This window comes from Hypomesus transpacificus, unplaced genomic scaffold, assembly GCF_021917145.1.
Source record: "Hypomesus transpacificus isolate Combined female unplaced genomic scaffold, fHypTra1 scaffold_27, whole genome shotgun sequence".
NCBI classification, from domain to species: Eukaryota; Metazoa; Chordata; class Actinopteri; order Osmeriformes; family Osmeridae; genus Hypomesus; species Hypomesus transpacificus.
In genome coordinates, this window is record NW_025813796.1 from 4,043,120 (window position 1) to 4,060,357 (window position 17,238).

The 17,238-nt window shown below is 40.6% G+C and overlaps 2 protein-coding genes across 5 annotated transcripts in view; one reads left to right on the forward strand and one right to left on the reverse strand.

Moving 5' to 3' along the window:
• LOC124463087 (GTP-binding protein Di-Ras2) overlaps nucleotides 1-17,238 on the forward strand; it is a 101,928-nt gene that overhangs the window by 49,960 nt on the left and 34,730 nt on the right. The gene's annotated exons all lie outside the window — the stretch shown is intronic.
• Nucleotides 1-17,238, reverse strand: part of syk (spleen tyrosine kinase) — a 44,317-nt gene that overhangs the window by 1,117 nt on the left and 25,962 nt on the right. For all 3 annotated transcript variants that reach the window (XM_047014800.1, XM_047014798.1, XM_047014799.1), the window contains 3 exons: nucleotides 16,877-17,086; nucleotides 16,256-16,445; nucleotides 15,234-15,374 (listed from right to left, as the gene is read on the reverse strand). In XM_047014800.1, coding sequence (XP_046870756.1) covers nucleotides 15,234-15,374; nucleotides 16,256-16,445; nucleotides 16,877-17,086 — 541 coding nt within the window. The remainder of the gene's footprint in view (nucleotides 1-15,233; nucleotides 15,375-16,255; nucleotides 16,446-16,876; nucleotides 17,087-17,238) is intronic.

Sequence of the window (17,238 nt, forward strand, 5' to 3'; positions counted from 1 at the left end):
TCGACAATAAAAAATTGTCGACAGATATTTCTGTTGTCTACAAATCGTTTGATCTCATAGGACCTATTTTAGGTGCCTGCAATAACGTGATTTGGCCAGTGCGGCGCTGTAGCGGTAGACTAATGCAGCCCTCCCGTATGCTTTCCAATAGAAGAAAACAGCGGTAAACATTTTAGGGTGCAAACGGGCCTGATAAAGTCTTGTGTGGGAAAGTTTCACCATAGATTCAACTAAAAATACTGTACTATGTAATGTGTGCAAGGTGGAACTTGTTTACCATGGTAGCACAACGTGCATGCATGAACATTTGGGTTTTTCCTGAATAGAGCAAATGTTGGCGCGCGCCAAAGCCGGTTTTCCTAGCGCCAATGACAAATCCCTAGCGGGACCTGCCCCCACTGCTAAAAAAAATCCTAGGGGAAACACTGGATGTACTAACTAGGCTAATAAGAGAAGACTAATTTGACAGACTATAAACTAACTGACTTCTGGTTATTATACACATGCTCTCTAGTTAGCTATAGTAAAAGTGTTGCTTACGTTAGATAGAGTAAGCGTCCCCATTATCGTATATTCAAACTCGCCAACGTTCCAGACCCCATTATCATCCACAACCGTTTCTTACGTTAATTTCTTAAAGAAGATATGCAGCAGCAACGAAAGAAAGTAACTCATCGATATGTACACATCTTAGATTGCTGCACACCAAATTACAGCTTCTTACTTTGAGATTTGAGTATGTAAATACACTCTCAAACCGTATGTGTAGCATCTGCCTTCCGCAGCGTCAAACTTGACTTTTCTCGACTGAAAGTGGTTCGGTGGACGATAATGGGACTCCCTTGCTAACTGCTAAAATCAGGAAAATACAATTTCAAGGCATATCCTTATTAGATTTTAAAACCGGAATGTTATAACATAGGTGTGTATCTATATATTAAAGTACAATGCTGTGACATAACGCTTAAATTGTATTGTATTGACATTTTGGCAAAATTTCGAACGAGCGTTGAGAGCTAGGTGGACGATAATGGGGCCCCTTACACTACTAGACCTACAGTCTAGCTCTAACTGCATTTAGAATCTAACATGCTATTATGTTACGATAAACTTTAACTAAAGCTGGATGTATAAAATATTGATAATAACAATTGATAAGAGGTCCACTAATGTGTTGAAATATTTAAAAAGGCAGTAATTTGTGCGCCTAAGAGATGGCCGCGCCAACAAGAGCTACTCAAAAACCTAGCTTTTTGTTTGTAATTTTAGTGTTTGTTACTTGTTTTGTCAATGTTATATTGTCGTTTTATTCAGTACGACCGGCAGACACTTCTGGACATTAAGTTGTCACTTGGCAAGGACTATGTATGAACTTTAATTCCACTTTTCGGAGTGCGAGCTCAGACTGCAGCTGGCCCTTTGTTGTTCTGCCGCTCTGTCTACCCGCAAGACGGAGGAAGAAGAAACGAGGCCGGCGTGCTGGAGTTCTTGTTCGAGCTCGGAAACGGTGCTTCAAACTTGCTTTTCCAACCATCTTACTAGCTAACGTTCAGTCCATCGACAACAAAATGGATTGTGTCAAATTCCAACGGGACATCAGGAACTGCTGTGTACTGGCGTTCGTCGAGACCTGGCTGTCTCCGGAGATCTCCGACGCAGCGGTTACACCGTTGGGATTCACCATATACCGCCAGGACAGAACAGCTGATTCAGGGAAGTGCAGGGGCGGAGGGGTCTGTGTTATGGTTAACTCTCTCTGGGCTACGGATGTAGCGGTACTAGCATCTCACTGCTCTCCGGTCCTTGAGCTGCTAACTGTAAAAATCAGACCCTTCTACCTACCTCGGGAATTCACTGCGGTCGTCATGAGTGCAGTCTACATCCCCCCCCAGGTAGACAAGGCCGCTGCTTTGGTTGAACTGTATGGGATTATCAATGGTCTGGAAAATGTGCACCCAGAGGCAGCCTTCATTGTTGTTGGTGATTTCAACAGAGCTAACATGAAGAAAGTCCTGCCCAAGCACTATCAGCACATTGACTTCTTCACACGTGGAGACCAGATCCTTGACCATTGTTATACAACATTCAAGGGCAGCTACAAACCCCTCCCCCGTCCTGCTTTTGGGAAGGCTGATCACACCTCCATTCTTCTCCTCCCCGCATATGAACAAAAGCTAAAACAGGTCAGACCGGTTGAGAGGTCAGTTCACCTATGGAGTGAAGAGTGTGTGGCGACCCTCCAGGACTGCTTTGACACCACTGACTGGCTGATGTTCAAGGAGGCAGCGAATGGGGACATTAACGAATACTCAGACACTGTCTCCAGCTACATCCAGCACTGCATTGATGACGTTGTCCCCAAGAAGGTTGTCCGGTCTTTCCCAAATCAGAAGCCCTGGGTTGATGCCGCGGTCCGGGCCAAGCTGAGAGCCCGCACTGTCGCCTTTAACTCTGGGGACCCTGATGAGTACAGGAAGGCCAGATACGAACTTCTGAAGGCCATCAAAGCAGCGAAAAGGGCTTACAGGACCAAGGTGGAGTCCAGCTACCATGGCTCTGACCCCAGGCGCATGTGGAGTGGACTTAAAGCCATTACTGACTACAAAGGGAGAGGCTACAATGAGACCCAGTCCTCTGTCCTACTGCCAGACGAGCTGAACTCCTTCTACGCTCGCTATGAGAGGGACAGTGACCCCCCTGAAGGCCAAGACAGTGGTGTGCCTACACTAACTGTAGCCGAGGTGAGGCTGTGCTTTAAGAAGATCAACCCTCGCAAGGCACCTGGCCCAGACGGCATATCAGGTAGGGCCCGAAGGGGCTGCGCTGACCAGCTGGCAGGGGTCTTCAGTGACATCTTCAACCTCTCCCTTAACCTGTCTGTACCCCCCACCTGCTTCAAGATGACCACCATTATCCCTGTGCCCAAGAACACCAAGGTCACATGTCTGAACGACTATCGCCCGATAGCACTGACCTCTGTCATCATGAAGTGCTTCGAGCGGCTAGTCAAATCATTCATCTGCTCCTCACTGCCCCCCACACTGGACCCTATGCAGTTTGCATACCGGTCCAACAGGCCTACAGACGATGCCATCGCTCTGACAATGCACACCGCTCTCTCCCACCTGGACAAAGGGAATACGTACAGGGCTCCAGACTAACTTTTTCCCTTGGTTGCACTGGTGCGCCTAACTTTTTTATTTAGGTGCACCAGCACAAAATGTAGGTGCACCCAAATCTTTCCTTGCGTCGCCACAATTTCAAGGTCACCTTTTTATCACACTCCCTATACATTCATGTATATATTATGTAAATGATCTTAAACAAGAATAAGGTGTAGGTAAATATTGGTTTTATTTGAAGCACAATTAAAATACAAATCTTTTAAGTGCTTCACTGAGCTGGCAAACTAAAACATTGCAAGCAAAATAAAACATTTCAAAATAGAAAGTGCTACTGACCTAACATTTCATGGCTCAAAGTCTAGGGGAAGGGGAATACATATGTGAGGATGCTGTTCATTGACTACAGCTCTGCATTCAACACCATCATCCCCTCCAGACTGATCTCCAAGCTTGTGGACCTGGGACTAAGCACCTCCCTCTGCAAGTGGATCTTCCACTTCCTGACGGGGAGGCCACAGGTGGTGAGAATCGGTGACCGCACCTCATCCGTACTGATCACCAACACAGGCACCCCACAGGGCTGTGTGCTCAGCCCTCACCTGTTCTCCTTGTTCACCCACGACTGTGTGGCAACGCACAGCTCCAACCTCCTTGTTAAGTTTGCTGACGACACAACCATCGTGGGCCTCATCTCTGACAGTGACGAGTCAGCCTACAGAGACCATCATGGTGTCAGGACAATAACCTCTCTCTTAACATCAGCAAGACCAAGGAGATGATTGTGGACTATAGGAGGCGGCAGGAGGAGGAGAATGCACCCCTATTCATCAATGGATTGGAAGTGGAGAAGGTCAGCTGCTTCAAGTTCCTCGGGGTGAACATCAGCAATGACCTCACCTGGTCTGTTCACATGAAAAAGGTGGTCAAAGCGGCCTGTAAGCGCCTCTTCTTCCTGAGGAGACTGAAGAAGTTTGGTATGGACTCACTAACTTTGGTCATCCTCACTAACTTTTACAGATGCACTATCGAGAGCATTCTGACTGGTTGTATTACAGTGTGGTATGGGAGATGCACAGACAGGGACCGCAAGGCCCTACGAAGTGTGGTCCGTTGTGCTGAGTTCATCATCGGCAGGAAGCTCCCAGCCCTACAGGACACCTACCACACACATTGCCTAAGGAAAGCCTGCAGGATTCTAAGAGACTGTTCCCACCCATCCTTCAGTCTCTTTACCCCGTGCCTTCTGGCAGGCGTTACCTCAGCATCCGGTCGCGCACACGCAGACTGGACAACAGTTTCTACCCAAGGGCCATCAGGCTTCTGAATGGACACTGATATTGACATTGATTTACTGCACACTACTCACTTATACTCTGTCACTTTCAGCTACTGGTTGCACTATCAGTAACATTGCACTACTGTACCTCGCCACCAGGCTCCTGTTTGGTCATTGACTTGGTCACTGATCTGCAAATTTGCACTATTGTACTGTACTCCACTTAGGTTAGAATAGGTTATAGGGTTGTAACAGGTTTTATGTGCATTTAGGGTTAGTATAGTGTACTATTTATTGTTATCTGTAATTTAGGAAGTTTTAGTATTAGGGTTAGTATAGTCGATTATTTATTGCTATCTGTATTTTTAGGAAGTTTCACTTATTTAAGCTCAGCATAGATGTAAATTATGTTCCGTGTACTTATATGTTATGTTATGCCAGGTGCTTGCGTTGTCTTGTCTTAAGAATTTCAGTGCCCAGTCTAACCTTGTGTTGTTCTGTGTACCTGACAAATAAAAGACTTGAACTTGTAATTTGCCAGCTCACTGCTTTGGAAACACTGAAAATGAATGGGTTTGAACATTGGATATACAACGTTTGGAACTATAAGTCGCACATGACACGCTTTACTTCCGCATTCTTCGATTACAATGGAAGTCTATGGAAGTGTCGCAACTCTCTTTTTATATGGCTCTGACCGCGGCTCCACCACCCGATCACTACGGCGCAGACTCAATGCTCAGGCTCCAAATTACATCACCAGCGCAAGAAGGGAGTTAGTGGCTGAGCGGTTTGGGAATCGGGTTAGCGATCAGAAGGTTGTTGGTTTGATTCCCCAGCCGTGCAACATTATGTTGTGTCCTTGGGCAAGGCACTTAACCTTACTTGCCTCGGGGAAATGTCCCTGTACTTACTTTAAGCCACTCTGGATAAGAGCGTCTGCTAAATTACAGCACTCATATCCAGGATATTTTGGCTTCATTTTCGTAAAGTGGGAGGAAGCGGAGTTGTTGCCCCTTGATCGAGTCGACATGTTAGTAGCTAGCTTGTCAATAGGGATGGGCGAACGATGCCTTGTGAACTTTTGGTGGTTTCTTCCAGATTGTGCCGGCCCAAAGAGCCAAACTATCGGCGCATTGGAAATGAACAGCTTCATCAAGCAGCCGTTTCAACTGGCTGAATGAGGCGTAGTGGTTGTCTCTGACTTTAGACTACCCTTTGTTATTTAATATTTGAATTGGGCTACATGCTCACACATTAAAATGTTGTGATACATCTGTTGGTCGTTAGAATTGTGTAATTTTCTCACAGTAAAAGTTAAAGATAACGTCCGAGGTGCCCAGCACTGGGGCGCCAACTTGGGTATCCAGGCTCACCAAGTTAACCATACGTCATCAAACATCGCTTTAACCAGCTACACCATTGAAAAAGCTGTTATTTATTTGGGTGGGTGGACGGTCTTTATACAATACGGTATTAATATCGATTCAACTAGATTACACTGATATTTTCTTATTCTTAACATTTGTGACATGTAGGCCTATTGTAAACAGGGGGGACTTTATTATTCCGAATTATTATCACTGTTGACAATGTTGACGAATCTTCAACATTTGTTTTCTGGGCATAAATTAAAATAAATAAATTGTAAACAAAGGCTTGTAAACAGAACTTGTTGCTATGGTTACTCATTTTAAACACAGGCTCATTATACATATATTATGTATCCAGCGCAATAATTTAAAACAGGAAACAGACAGTTTTACTGAAATCAAATCAAACTGAAACTACTTAGTTGGTGTACATTATCACATGATAACGGACACCCCTGCCGCCATCACAATTGAGTATTCACCCAGACTATGGTATAAGGGATAATGCCCGACGAGGTGTACAATATCACCTGATAATGGACGATGCGGAGGCGTGAACCGTACAACGCCCCGCAGAGGCGTGAACCGTCTAACGCGCAGCGCAGTCCATTATCAGGTGATATTGTACACCTCGAAGGGCATTATCCCTTACATACCATGGTAAATTTTTACAAACATTAATTTATGTTTTCAGTCGTTTTGCAATAGAAATCAAAAAAAAAATTTACGTTAGCCAACTCTGATATTTCTAGTCCGCTCAGCTCATAGAACCAACACCGGCTTTCCTGTGTGCCGGCTTTCCTCAGCCAACTGAACTATTAGCCCGAAAGCTAATGTTATGCCAGCAAGATTCAAAGGCAATAACATTGTGTACGGTTGACAAATAGTAACTATAATTTTACAGTATGTTTGACAAGAAGATTTGCTAGCTAATCAGCCATGTCCCTGTCCCAAAATTAATATCAAGATTTTCACGAACAAAGTATTGGCCATACTAGTACTAGGCTACAGTACAGTGTTGTGTCCCTACTGGTTCCCAAACTAACTGGTTTCCCAGATGTGCGTGCACCTATCAGTCTGCCTCTATCACCACATTTCGTCACAAATTCACAAACATATTAGTACTAGCGATTTTCAAGTCGGATCTCATATTTGCTGCGGCAAATATGAAAGTATGCCTATAGGCTACGTGCGAACTACATTAGGCTACCATTCGCAACAAAATAAATGGAGACAAAATAAAACATTTGCAGGCTCACATGAAGTGGGGTTCGGTCGCACTAGAGCAAAAATACGTAACACATTTTAAGTCTGCCCACAGTACTGAATCTGCCCTTTTGAGAGTTTCAAATGACATTTATCTTTCTACTGACTCCGGAGATTCTGTGGTTCTTATTCTTCTAGATTTATCAGCTGCTTTTGATACCACAGACCACTCCCTTTTATTATTGAGGCGTGAGACCTCGGTAGGTCTAAAACTTCATGTTCTGAGCTGGTTTCAGTCATACCCAAGTGACAGAAAGTTCTTAGTGAAACTGCCTCCCCTGCCTTGCTGTCGTTTGGCCTTCCTCAAGGCTCTATTTTAGCCCCTTCTTTATTCTCGCTATATTTGCTACCCCTGGTCTCTATTCTCCGGAAACATGGTGTATACTTTCATTTCTATGCTGATGACACCCAAATCTACCTCCCAATTAGGAAAAATAATGATTGCTCATGATTGCTCTGGGGTTTATGTTTGTTTATAGCTGTTGTTTTTTATTTATATCACTTTCTTTTAAACTGATTATTTTATTTTGTCTACTGTTTTTTATAATTCCTATTTTAGCCTGCTTTTTTACCGGAGTGCATTGCTTTACACTGCGAGCTACACCAGCTCACAAAAGTATTAAAATAGTTTCATATTTATTAACTAAGCTACGTTGGCCTTCAGGTAACGTATTGATTTGGCTTCTTCTGAACCAACTGGTTCCCATAGACACTACCCGAATTTAGCGTATTTGGGGTTGTTTCGAGGCAATGGCCGTATTTACCACAACATCACAGCTGGGTCAATGACATGACATGCACATTTTGGTGTCCAAGTGCATTATTTCATTTTTTTTTATGTAATCAATTCATGACGTGTATCAATTTACTCTTTAAAACCTAATTAGTTGTAATACATTTCAGTACATTCAAATAATAAATATAATTTTATGCTTTGGCATCTCAAACCTCCAGAGTGTCAGGTGGCGCAACTGTCCATGCAAATAAGGGGACTGAGAAAACTATTTAAAAAAATATTTTAATGATAAAAAATTCAAAATAAACCACTTTGGCATGATTTTATGTTTGAAACCTTTTTAATCAACCACTTTTTTAAATACCAAAAGTTTTTAAACCATTGAGATAACTGAAGAACTTTTGTCCGGTCATTTGTATGTTCTCAAATGTCAGAGTGGCACAACCGTAAACATGGGACCTTTATTGTGAAGTAAACAGGTTAAACAGTAAACAGGATATTGCATCATCTAGAGGACCTCAAATGACCCGAGTTATTGAGTGAAAAGGTTTGTAGAGCTCTCTCAAATATTGATAAAAATAAGTACTTTAACCTCATAGGTAGGCTGCTGGTACACTTTGCATGTCAGATGGTACAACCAATGTATAACAAGGATTTTTTTTTTTTTACCATAAATCTCTTTGTTCTATTTAAAAGTGATGTGTATTAATTTGCTAGCAATGGTGAAAGCTAAAACAGGCGTCCAGGTAGAAGTCTGTTTAATGTGAAATTAGTTGCAAAAGTCAGGTGGCGCAACCAGCGTCAGGTGGCAAAACTGCTACTTTGTTTACTGTATGGTACACATGCCATATGGTAGGGTGACCAGATTTCAGTTTGTGAAAAAGAGGACACTTCGTCGCGTCGGGGGGGGGGGGGGGGGGGGGGGGGGGGGGGGGGGGGGGGGGGGGGGGGGGGGTTCTGGTGCTGGTCGTGTATGCCGCACATCTGATCAAAATTCTCGCTACAGTCAGAGTTTGGCAAGAAGGGACATGCCCTTCCAAAACTTGTAAGGGCGTAATTGTTGGTGAAAGACCAAGAGAAACTCAAACAGGGCAAAAACCCGGACAATTTTTGAATCCCTGCCGGACGCGTTTTTTAGGTCTCGAAAAGAGGACATGTCCGGGTAAAAGAGGACGTCTGGTCACCCTAAATATGGGCAATTCCATGCAAAGGTCACCCTTACCATAGATAGACCACATATATAAATGTTGTTAAAATGTTAGCTTAGGTCTATATTTTGTTGCATGGAACCAGTCTGATTGTATAAAATGTATAGACAATTACACTATTTTACTTAATATACAAGTTGTGCACTCATGCAAAAAAAACATTTTTAATGGCCGTTTTGTACTGTTTCAAGAATGGGGTAAAATGTTACAATTTTCCTGATTGACAAGGGAATGATAGAGCATTGTGTATGCTCAGCTTGAGTTAAAAGCACAACTCCTTAAATGCATTAAGCCTTTATGAGTCAGTGAGTTACATTTATATTACATTTAGTCACTTAGCAGACGCTCTTATCCAGAGCGACTTACAGTATGTACAGGGACTGAGGCAAGTAGGGTGAAGTGTCTTGGCCAAGGACTCAACGTCATTTGGCACGGCCTGGAATCGATCCAGCAACCTTCTGATTCCCGCCAGATTCCCTAACCGCTCAGCCATCTGACCCCCGAGTTCCATGGCCAAGTCATTTCCGTAACGTTTTGTAGAATAAGTTTATGCCATTAAAGCAGTGCCGATGCTACAACATCCAAAGTTTCTGTGCAAAGCTTATTTATACCAATGGTTAGTTTAATTAACGAATCTTGTTGCTTTTAAAAACTCTAATGATGTGTTATATGGACGTTACAGACGCTACACAATGTTAATTTTCACAATACACTGTTCACAACACAATGTAAATGTTTCTTAAATGAAAAGCTGACAATCGTGTTTTTCGGCATGTTATAACCCCTTTCACCGACGTGTTTCAGTAAAGCGGACATTCCAGTGATGATTATAGTCGCAATCACGGGTAAACCAAACATGATATAAACATATCAACGATCGACATCTTCTCGAGTGATACTGACATTTTGAGTAGCCTAATTATCTTGTCGTAACTGTCTTTGGTATAACCTCGATCCCCGCTCTATGTTTATAATATTTACTTCCTACTAGAGAGGTAACTCGAAAGTGCGCAAGGGACTCGATTGGTTTAGGCATTTAAGGCGGCGCTCTCTAATTTGCTTGCGCAACCTGTCGATCAAGCTATTGTATAGTGATGTATCCTGTTTTTGATCAATTTACTACTTTTACTTTAATAGAAACTGTTGACTTAAACACTTATTGTGTATTTGAAATAAAAAAATATATTATTCAGCATATTTTCTGTCATTAATAATGTTGTCAGGTGGCACAACTGATAATTGGTCCGGCCATTTAAAATATTAAATTCAACCAATTAATAATAGGTCAAAGTGAACAAATGGTTGATATATATGATGTGAATAGCTATTGTACTGAATGCATTAATTTGTAGATTTGTAGAGTAATTTTTTTGTCTTTAAATGTGAAAATCGGATGCTGAAGATACTAAATACCGGGCCACTAGAATGCAATGATCTTAAATTGTTATAAATACACAACACCAACTCAAAATTATAATGCGTTAGGGACTAGACATTCCACTGGATACTTGTGAAAAGAATTCACTTAAAATAAATAGTCGGAAAATAAATATATATTAACAAATATTTGGTTGCGCCACCTGACATAGTTTGGGTAGTGAAGTAAAAAATACAGGAAAAAAGGAATTTAACCACTTTGAAATGTTATTTAAATAACAAAAGTTGCTTAGAAATACTGCTCCAGATGTAAAAATATGCATGAAATCCATTTTGAAAACACTTTATTAAAATGCTTTTTTAGAAACCTCATTTGTCATTGACCCAGCTCCTTCTGACACCACATATTAAAAATTCATACGAAAAACGTCGCTGCTAACCCAGACAATACGATCAAAATAGCCTACCCCTTACGAAAAAGAAGTATACTTCAATTTAATTTGTAAGTATACTTATATAGTATAGTATAACAAGTATACTATTATCATGGTACTTAAAGTATACTAGCAGTGTACTTATTTATATACTATTTTTGTACTAAGTAAACTGAATTGGCCCACTTTTTAGGTCATTTAGTACACTTTAAAGTAGGGCTGCACGATTATGGCCAAAATGATAATCAAGATTATTTTGATCAATATTGAGATCAAGATTAATTATCACGATTATTTGTTGATTTTAACCTAATCAAATCTGATTGTCACAATGCATTGTACCTGCAGAATGGATGTGAATAAAACTAAATATTAGTGCTGTCAAACGATTAAAATATTTAATCGCGATTAATCGCATTAATGTCATAGTTAACTCTCGATTAATCACAATTAATCGCAAATTTTTATCTATTCTAAATGTCCCTTGATTTCTTTTTGTCCCATTCCTTTTTCAAATTTTAATGCTCTTATCAACATGGAAAAGTGGTTCGGATTGCTTCGTGCAAATATTTTTTGTTATTGAAAACAACATTGCAATCGCCTGGCTTTGACGAGGGGGCGGAGAATTCGCATCATCTGTGTGCTTGGCCATCAAGTGGTATTTCAGACTGGACGTGCTGCGATGATAGCTCAGTTTACAACGACAAAACACACAGATCACTTTGGTCTTGTCAATGGAACCATTTGGCAACTTTTTAAAAGTAAACTTTCCATTCAGAATCTTATTGGCATCCATTTCGGCGTCTCGCGCTCGCCATCCACTCAAAACGTAACGTTAACCTACTACCAGAGAATGTGTCATATCCGTAAACGGGCTCTGCTACTACGCTTTAGCCGGATCGCAAGCCAAACAAGTGTGTGGCGTGCCTGTTGTTTTGTTTCCGGTCTAGCTAGATCCGGTGTGGTGTTGTAGTTTTTTCTAACTTCGGTAGTTGTTGCAACAGCATGTGAAAAAAAACTACAAAGTTTGCTAGGCCAAAAAGAGCGTTAATCGCGCGATAAAAAAATTAACGCCGTTAATAACGCGTTAAACTGACAGCACTACTAAATATACAATCAATAAAAAACTATAGATCTCCGTCCACACTAGCGTTTTCATATCGTTTTCCAAATGTTTGCCGTTCACAATAACACGGGTACATGACAATCGTTGTCATGGTTACGCCACTCCTGCCCCTCCCTCCCGCCACGGTGCCCTGTTTACATACTCATCTGGCAATACTATTTGGTGTTTTAAAATTGTCCCACCAGCTAGCTGTTCAGCCAGGTCTCACCCAGAATCGCCGGTCTATGTTTGGTTTAAACCGTCTTCTCTGCCTTGTCCCCCTATCGTTCAGGCACACCGAGTACAACACTCGCCTTCTGCGTAGGAGTAACGCGTATCTATTAAGTGATAATACTTGTACCTGAAGTACACTAACTAAACTGGTAAATAAATTATCGAGATGGATCAGCATATTTCTTTCACCTTCCATGTTCATCTTGACATTATAGCTATAGAGCAAAAGCTACCCCCAATGCCATGGCAACTGAACGTCATCGTATCTGAAAAGCTCCGTGGAACCCGTCCATACTAACCTACTACGCAAACCCGGCGTTTTTTAAATGTCTCCGGCTGGGGGAGCGTATTCGAAAAGCTCAGTTTTCAATGTCCGAATACGCCGTATAAGGCCGAAATATGCTTCTAAGTCTCCGTTTACGGAGACATATGTATACGTTTTTAAATTTACTCGGGCTAGTGTGGACGGGGCCTAAGCTCAGGGAACATATCGTGATCAGATTATCATAGCCCAATACATAAAATGACACATTTTCCACCTTTACAGAGCCGTTTATAACTCCTCCCCGACTGCTAGCGGCAACACTCGCTGGTCATTTCATGCAGCCGCAGGCGATGTCGAACGCACCTATTGGTTTACGGAGAGCTAGATTGGCTTTGCAAAAAATAACTTTGATACGGAGCATTCTATTAAAGGAATGACGCATTTTAAATATTGCTCGATCACGTGAATTTTATTGTGGGAAACAGAAATCGTGATTGTGATTAAAATTCGATTAATTGTGCAGCCCTACTTCAAAGTACACTTATAGTGTATTTGAGGTTTACTTTTGAATACTGTAAAGTAGCCTGTGTAGTGCACTTTTAGTTTATGAAGTATACTTCCTAAAGTACTTCAAAGTATACCTTTGAATACTCTAAAGTAACCCGTGTAGTGCACTTTCAGTTCATGAAGTATACTTCCTTAAGTACCTCAAAGTAAACTTTGGAATACTTTCAAGTGCACTTTCGATTAATGTAAGTACTTCAAAAAGTAAACTTAATAAATGTCCATTTACTATGATTTACTAATATACTGTATTTAAATGTTATGGGACCCTCAAACTCCGCCGATCTTGCATCACCTGACGAGAATGTGGGCCCTCGCGAAATGACACTGCAGATTATTAACTGTAAGAAGCTAATTACTGTGTATGCACTCATTTCGTATAAATCCAGCTCTTCTGATCAAACGTAACAGACATTTAACTTATGGTTACAATGGTAAACCAGCACAACAATGACAATTACCACGCAACAAAACACTACATTCTAAGCAGACACATTAAAAAACAAAATTCATGAAGTTACATTTGTATTCCGAACAAACGGCAAATTTATCAGCAAATTTTAACACAATTTACCGTCTTGCATCATGGGAATTGACCAGCCAATGAGCCACGCAATCAAAAAAATTTCACTGCATTTCAATGCATAATGCAACCCTTCTGCCTGCTTCATTCTCAAGTAGCTTTTTTCCATTAATACTCCAATTGATAATTATTAAGAGAGATAATTAAGAGTATAGGGCATCAACATTTTTTGGCAGTAATTAAGGTTTAAGCTTCAGTACCAAAAAAGATTAAATGTGCAATGCATAATACATTTTTCTAGACATGAATAATTAGAATATACAAGATGGATCAACATTTTGTTTACCTATAATGTACTTTAAAAGTATTTTGACTGTTTTTGCTGTATAATAATAGAAAACGTACATCCTACTCCAGAAGAAATGTATACCATTTTCTGTTTTGAAGCATACGTATATCAAATGTGAACTATTTTCTAAGTAAACTTCTAAAAGTATATCAAAAGTGTACTATTTTCTAAGCATACTTCTTAAAAGTATATAAAAAAGGAACTAAAAGTGTACTATCTATATATTTAAAAGCTGATATTGTCAGCGACGATCTAAGTATTACTTTGCAATATTTGGTGTCATTATGGGGTTGTGATATCTTGGCAAAATTGTATTTACAACAATGAGTGACTCTATTTGAACCTATTTGAAAAATGTTACTTTTCTGAATGTATTTTGTCAGTGTCACGTAACCGCTCATCTCACATCCCATTCGCTATTCACCTCGCGGCCAACACAAAAGTAGCAGCAACTTTTCACATGGCCTATTATTTTCTTCTGAAATATCTTGATTTTATTTGGGGACAATGACATGGCTCAAAAGCTGGCTAGTCTTTATGTTAAACACACTGTCAAATTATATGTATTGTTTGTCAACTGTACACAATATTAATGCCTTTGAATCTTGCTAGCATTTTAGCTTTCGGGCAAAAAATGCCTGAAAACATAAATTAATTTTTGTTAAAAGAATGTTTTGGCAAGTGACCATGGTATAAGCGGGAAAATGCCCTTTGAGGTACAATATCACCTGATGATGGACGATGCAGAGGCGTGAACCGTCCGCATCGTCCATTATCAGGTGATATTGTACACCTCGAACAACATTATCTTTTACTTATAGGACTATTTAATATATTCTGGTTACCTGCTAATCACTCATCAGAGGAATACACAGTATTTCAACACAGTGTGGTTCAGGCTCTTAGAACTGAGCTAAAGTTACACTGTGTACTCCATAGTGCATCTCATCGTTATGTATCGGGCCACCTTAACATGGTGGACAGGGATCAATTCCGAAACTAGCGGTAAATATTTTTTGGGTTCTTGAAGCGCTTATCCAAACAATGTCAAACTGCACATCCTTGGATTCTTTAATGCTCACCTGAAAATGTACAACTTTGCACACTACGGGTTCTTGAGATAATCATTGAACAATTGTTGCATTAAAATCATACTATAAAACTTGTACAGACAGACACAGAGATTTCTCTCATTATAGTATAGATGACTATTTTAGTACAGCCCATATGCTCCTTGACTCATAAAGTCAACTGATTGTCAAGCCCTTTGATGAATTAAATGTTTCAGGTTTGTAGGTAATACACATTTTAAAAATCTATAGATGAGGGATTCTAAACACCAATATGAAAAAAGCATGATTGCGATTGCTGTTATTATTTATACTATCAGTGTACTACCTTGTATGGTTTCTGCCCTTGTGAATAGGCCTCCCACATCAGGACTCCAAAACTCCACACATCACTCTTTGATGAAAACTTGAAGAAATTCATGCACTCTGGGGCGTACCATTTCACTGGCCACTTCCCATGGCTTTTGGCCTAAAGGAGGAAGTAGAATCAGGTTAATGATTACACATCATTGAGCAATAATTTTGCAACAACAATACATTTATTTATGACACAAATTGACTGAAAATGTTTCATGTTTCAACATCACATAAAGCAGCAACAAAGATTGTGACTGACAGCATCAGTCCACCTTGAGCTGATTTAGCAGGTACAGTGCATTGTGGGTCAGAAATGTGTCTAACTTGACACAACGTTTTTAAAATATTAGAACTTTTTACTCTCTAAAGTCTGCGCTTGCTCTACCATAAATTGTAACAGATGTGTATGTGATCATCAGAATTCCTTCGTCTCATTGGGTCCCTCAAGAGATTTATCTTGATCACTAACTCATGCACCGAACTGATCACCTCTCATAAATATTGCTTTGGTCAACTTTATTGTCAATCAGACCCTGCAACAAGTAGTTACACAGACAATCAAAATTGTGTTTCTCCAAGCTAACAAGGCATGGGTAGGCGTTATTTATATTGAGGGGTGAATTGAACCATTTCAACTTTGTTACACTGACCGCTAAACTGACTCTTATACACCCCTGCTGTTCGAGCAGAGCCCAACTGTGTTTCCAGAGTCATTACTTTCACTGGTGTCATTATGTTTCTCCCAGTATTGCTTCCTCATTTACTATACATGTTTTGATCTTTGTCCTCTTACTAATGTACAAACTTTCATCAACTCTCATAAATGCTACCATTTGACAGCTACATCACCAAAAAACTAACAAATTAGCAAAAACACATTTGATTTTACAGTGGGTAGTTTTCATAATCAGGAATGATTAGTTTCAATAATTCCTAAACAAATCAAAGACAATTCAAAAGATACAATGCTATATATCAAGGCCCTTCATTGACCTTATAGTAGTTCTCCTCCTCTGTGAGGACCTTGGAGAGCCCAAAGTCGCTGATCTTAGCATAGTGCTGGGTGACAAGGAGCACATTCCTGGCTGCAAGATCCCTGTGGACAAAGTTGTGTTCCTCCAGGTACTTCATGCCCATAGACACTTGGTGCACCAGTTCTGTGATGTTCTTAATGGAGATCTGCCTAAGAAAAGCACCATTAAATACCAATACATTATCTGGAATACGCTGGAAGAGCGTATTCCAGCGTATACCTTTTTTCATCTTAAAAGGTACAGAAGGTAAGTGAAAAGTTCTGTCCCCATTAAACATGTTGGTTAAACTTATCTTTCTTATTTATTTTATAATATTACCTCGTACAGCTTTAAACAACTGAGTTACGATCATGTTCAATAACTGTATTCATCTGTAATGAGACATTAAACACCAACCTTTGGGAGTACAATAAGGATACAGGAAGATTCTAGTAGGGTTTTGTACTTGAGTAGGCTAGCAGAGTGTCATTCTCCCCTAGATAACAAGGTTTTTCTAAAGTTTTTCTTGTTACTGTATTTCAGTCTCTTTGAAAAGTTTGGATGAATGCCTCTGGTAATGAGTACAGTCAAGGAAACCTACTTGTGCTTTTGCAGAAACTTGTTGAGCTGTCCCAGGTCTGCAAGCTCCATGACCAGCATAAGATTCTCGGCCTCGCAGATTCCGATCATCCGGACAATGTAGGGGTTGTCCAGTTGCTGCATGACACTGGCCTCCCTCAGCATCTCATCACGCACGGCCGGGTTGTTGTCATCATTTTTCAAGATCTTCACTGCCACCGGCTTCTCTGTCCTGGGATGGAAAGAAGGGAACTGCTGAAATTTGACTGTCCACTGAGCTTATCAGTATTGGCCTGGCCAACACCTAGGCTATTGTGTTACACAGTACTGTAGTGTCTTGGGCCAAACTTTTACCAAGCAACAGTTGTATTTATGTTAATTAAG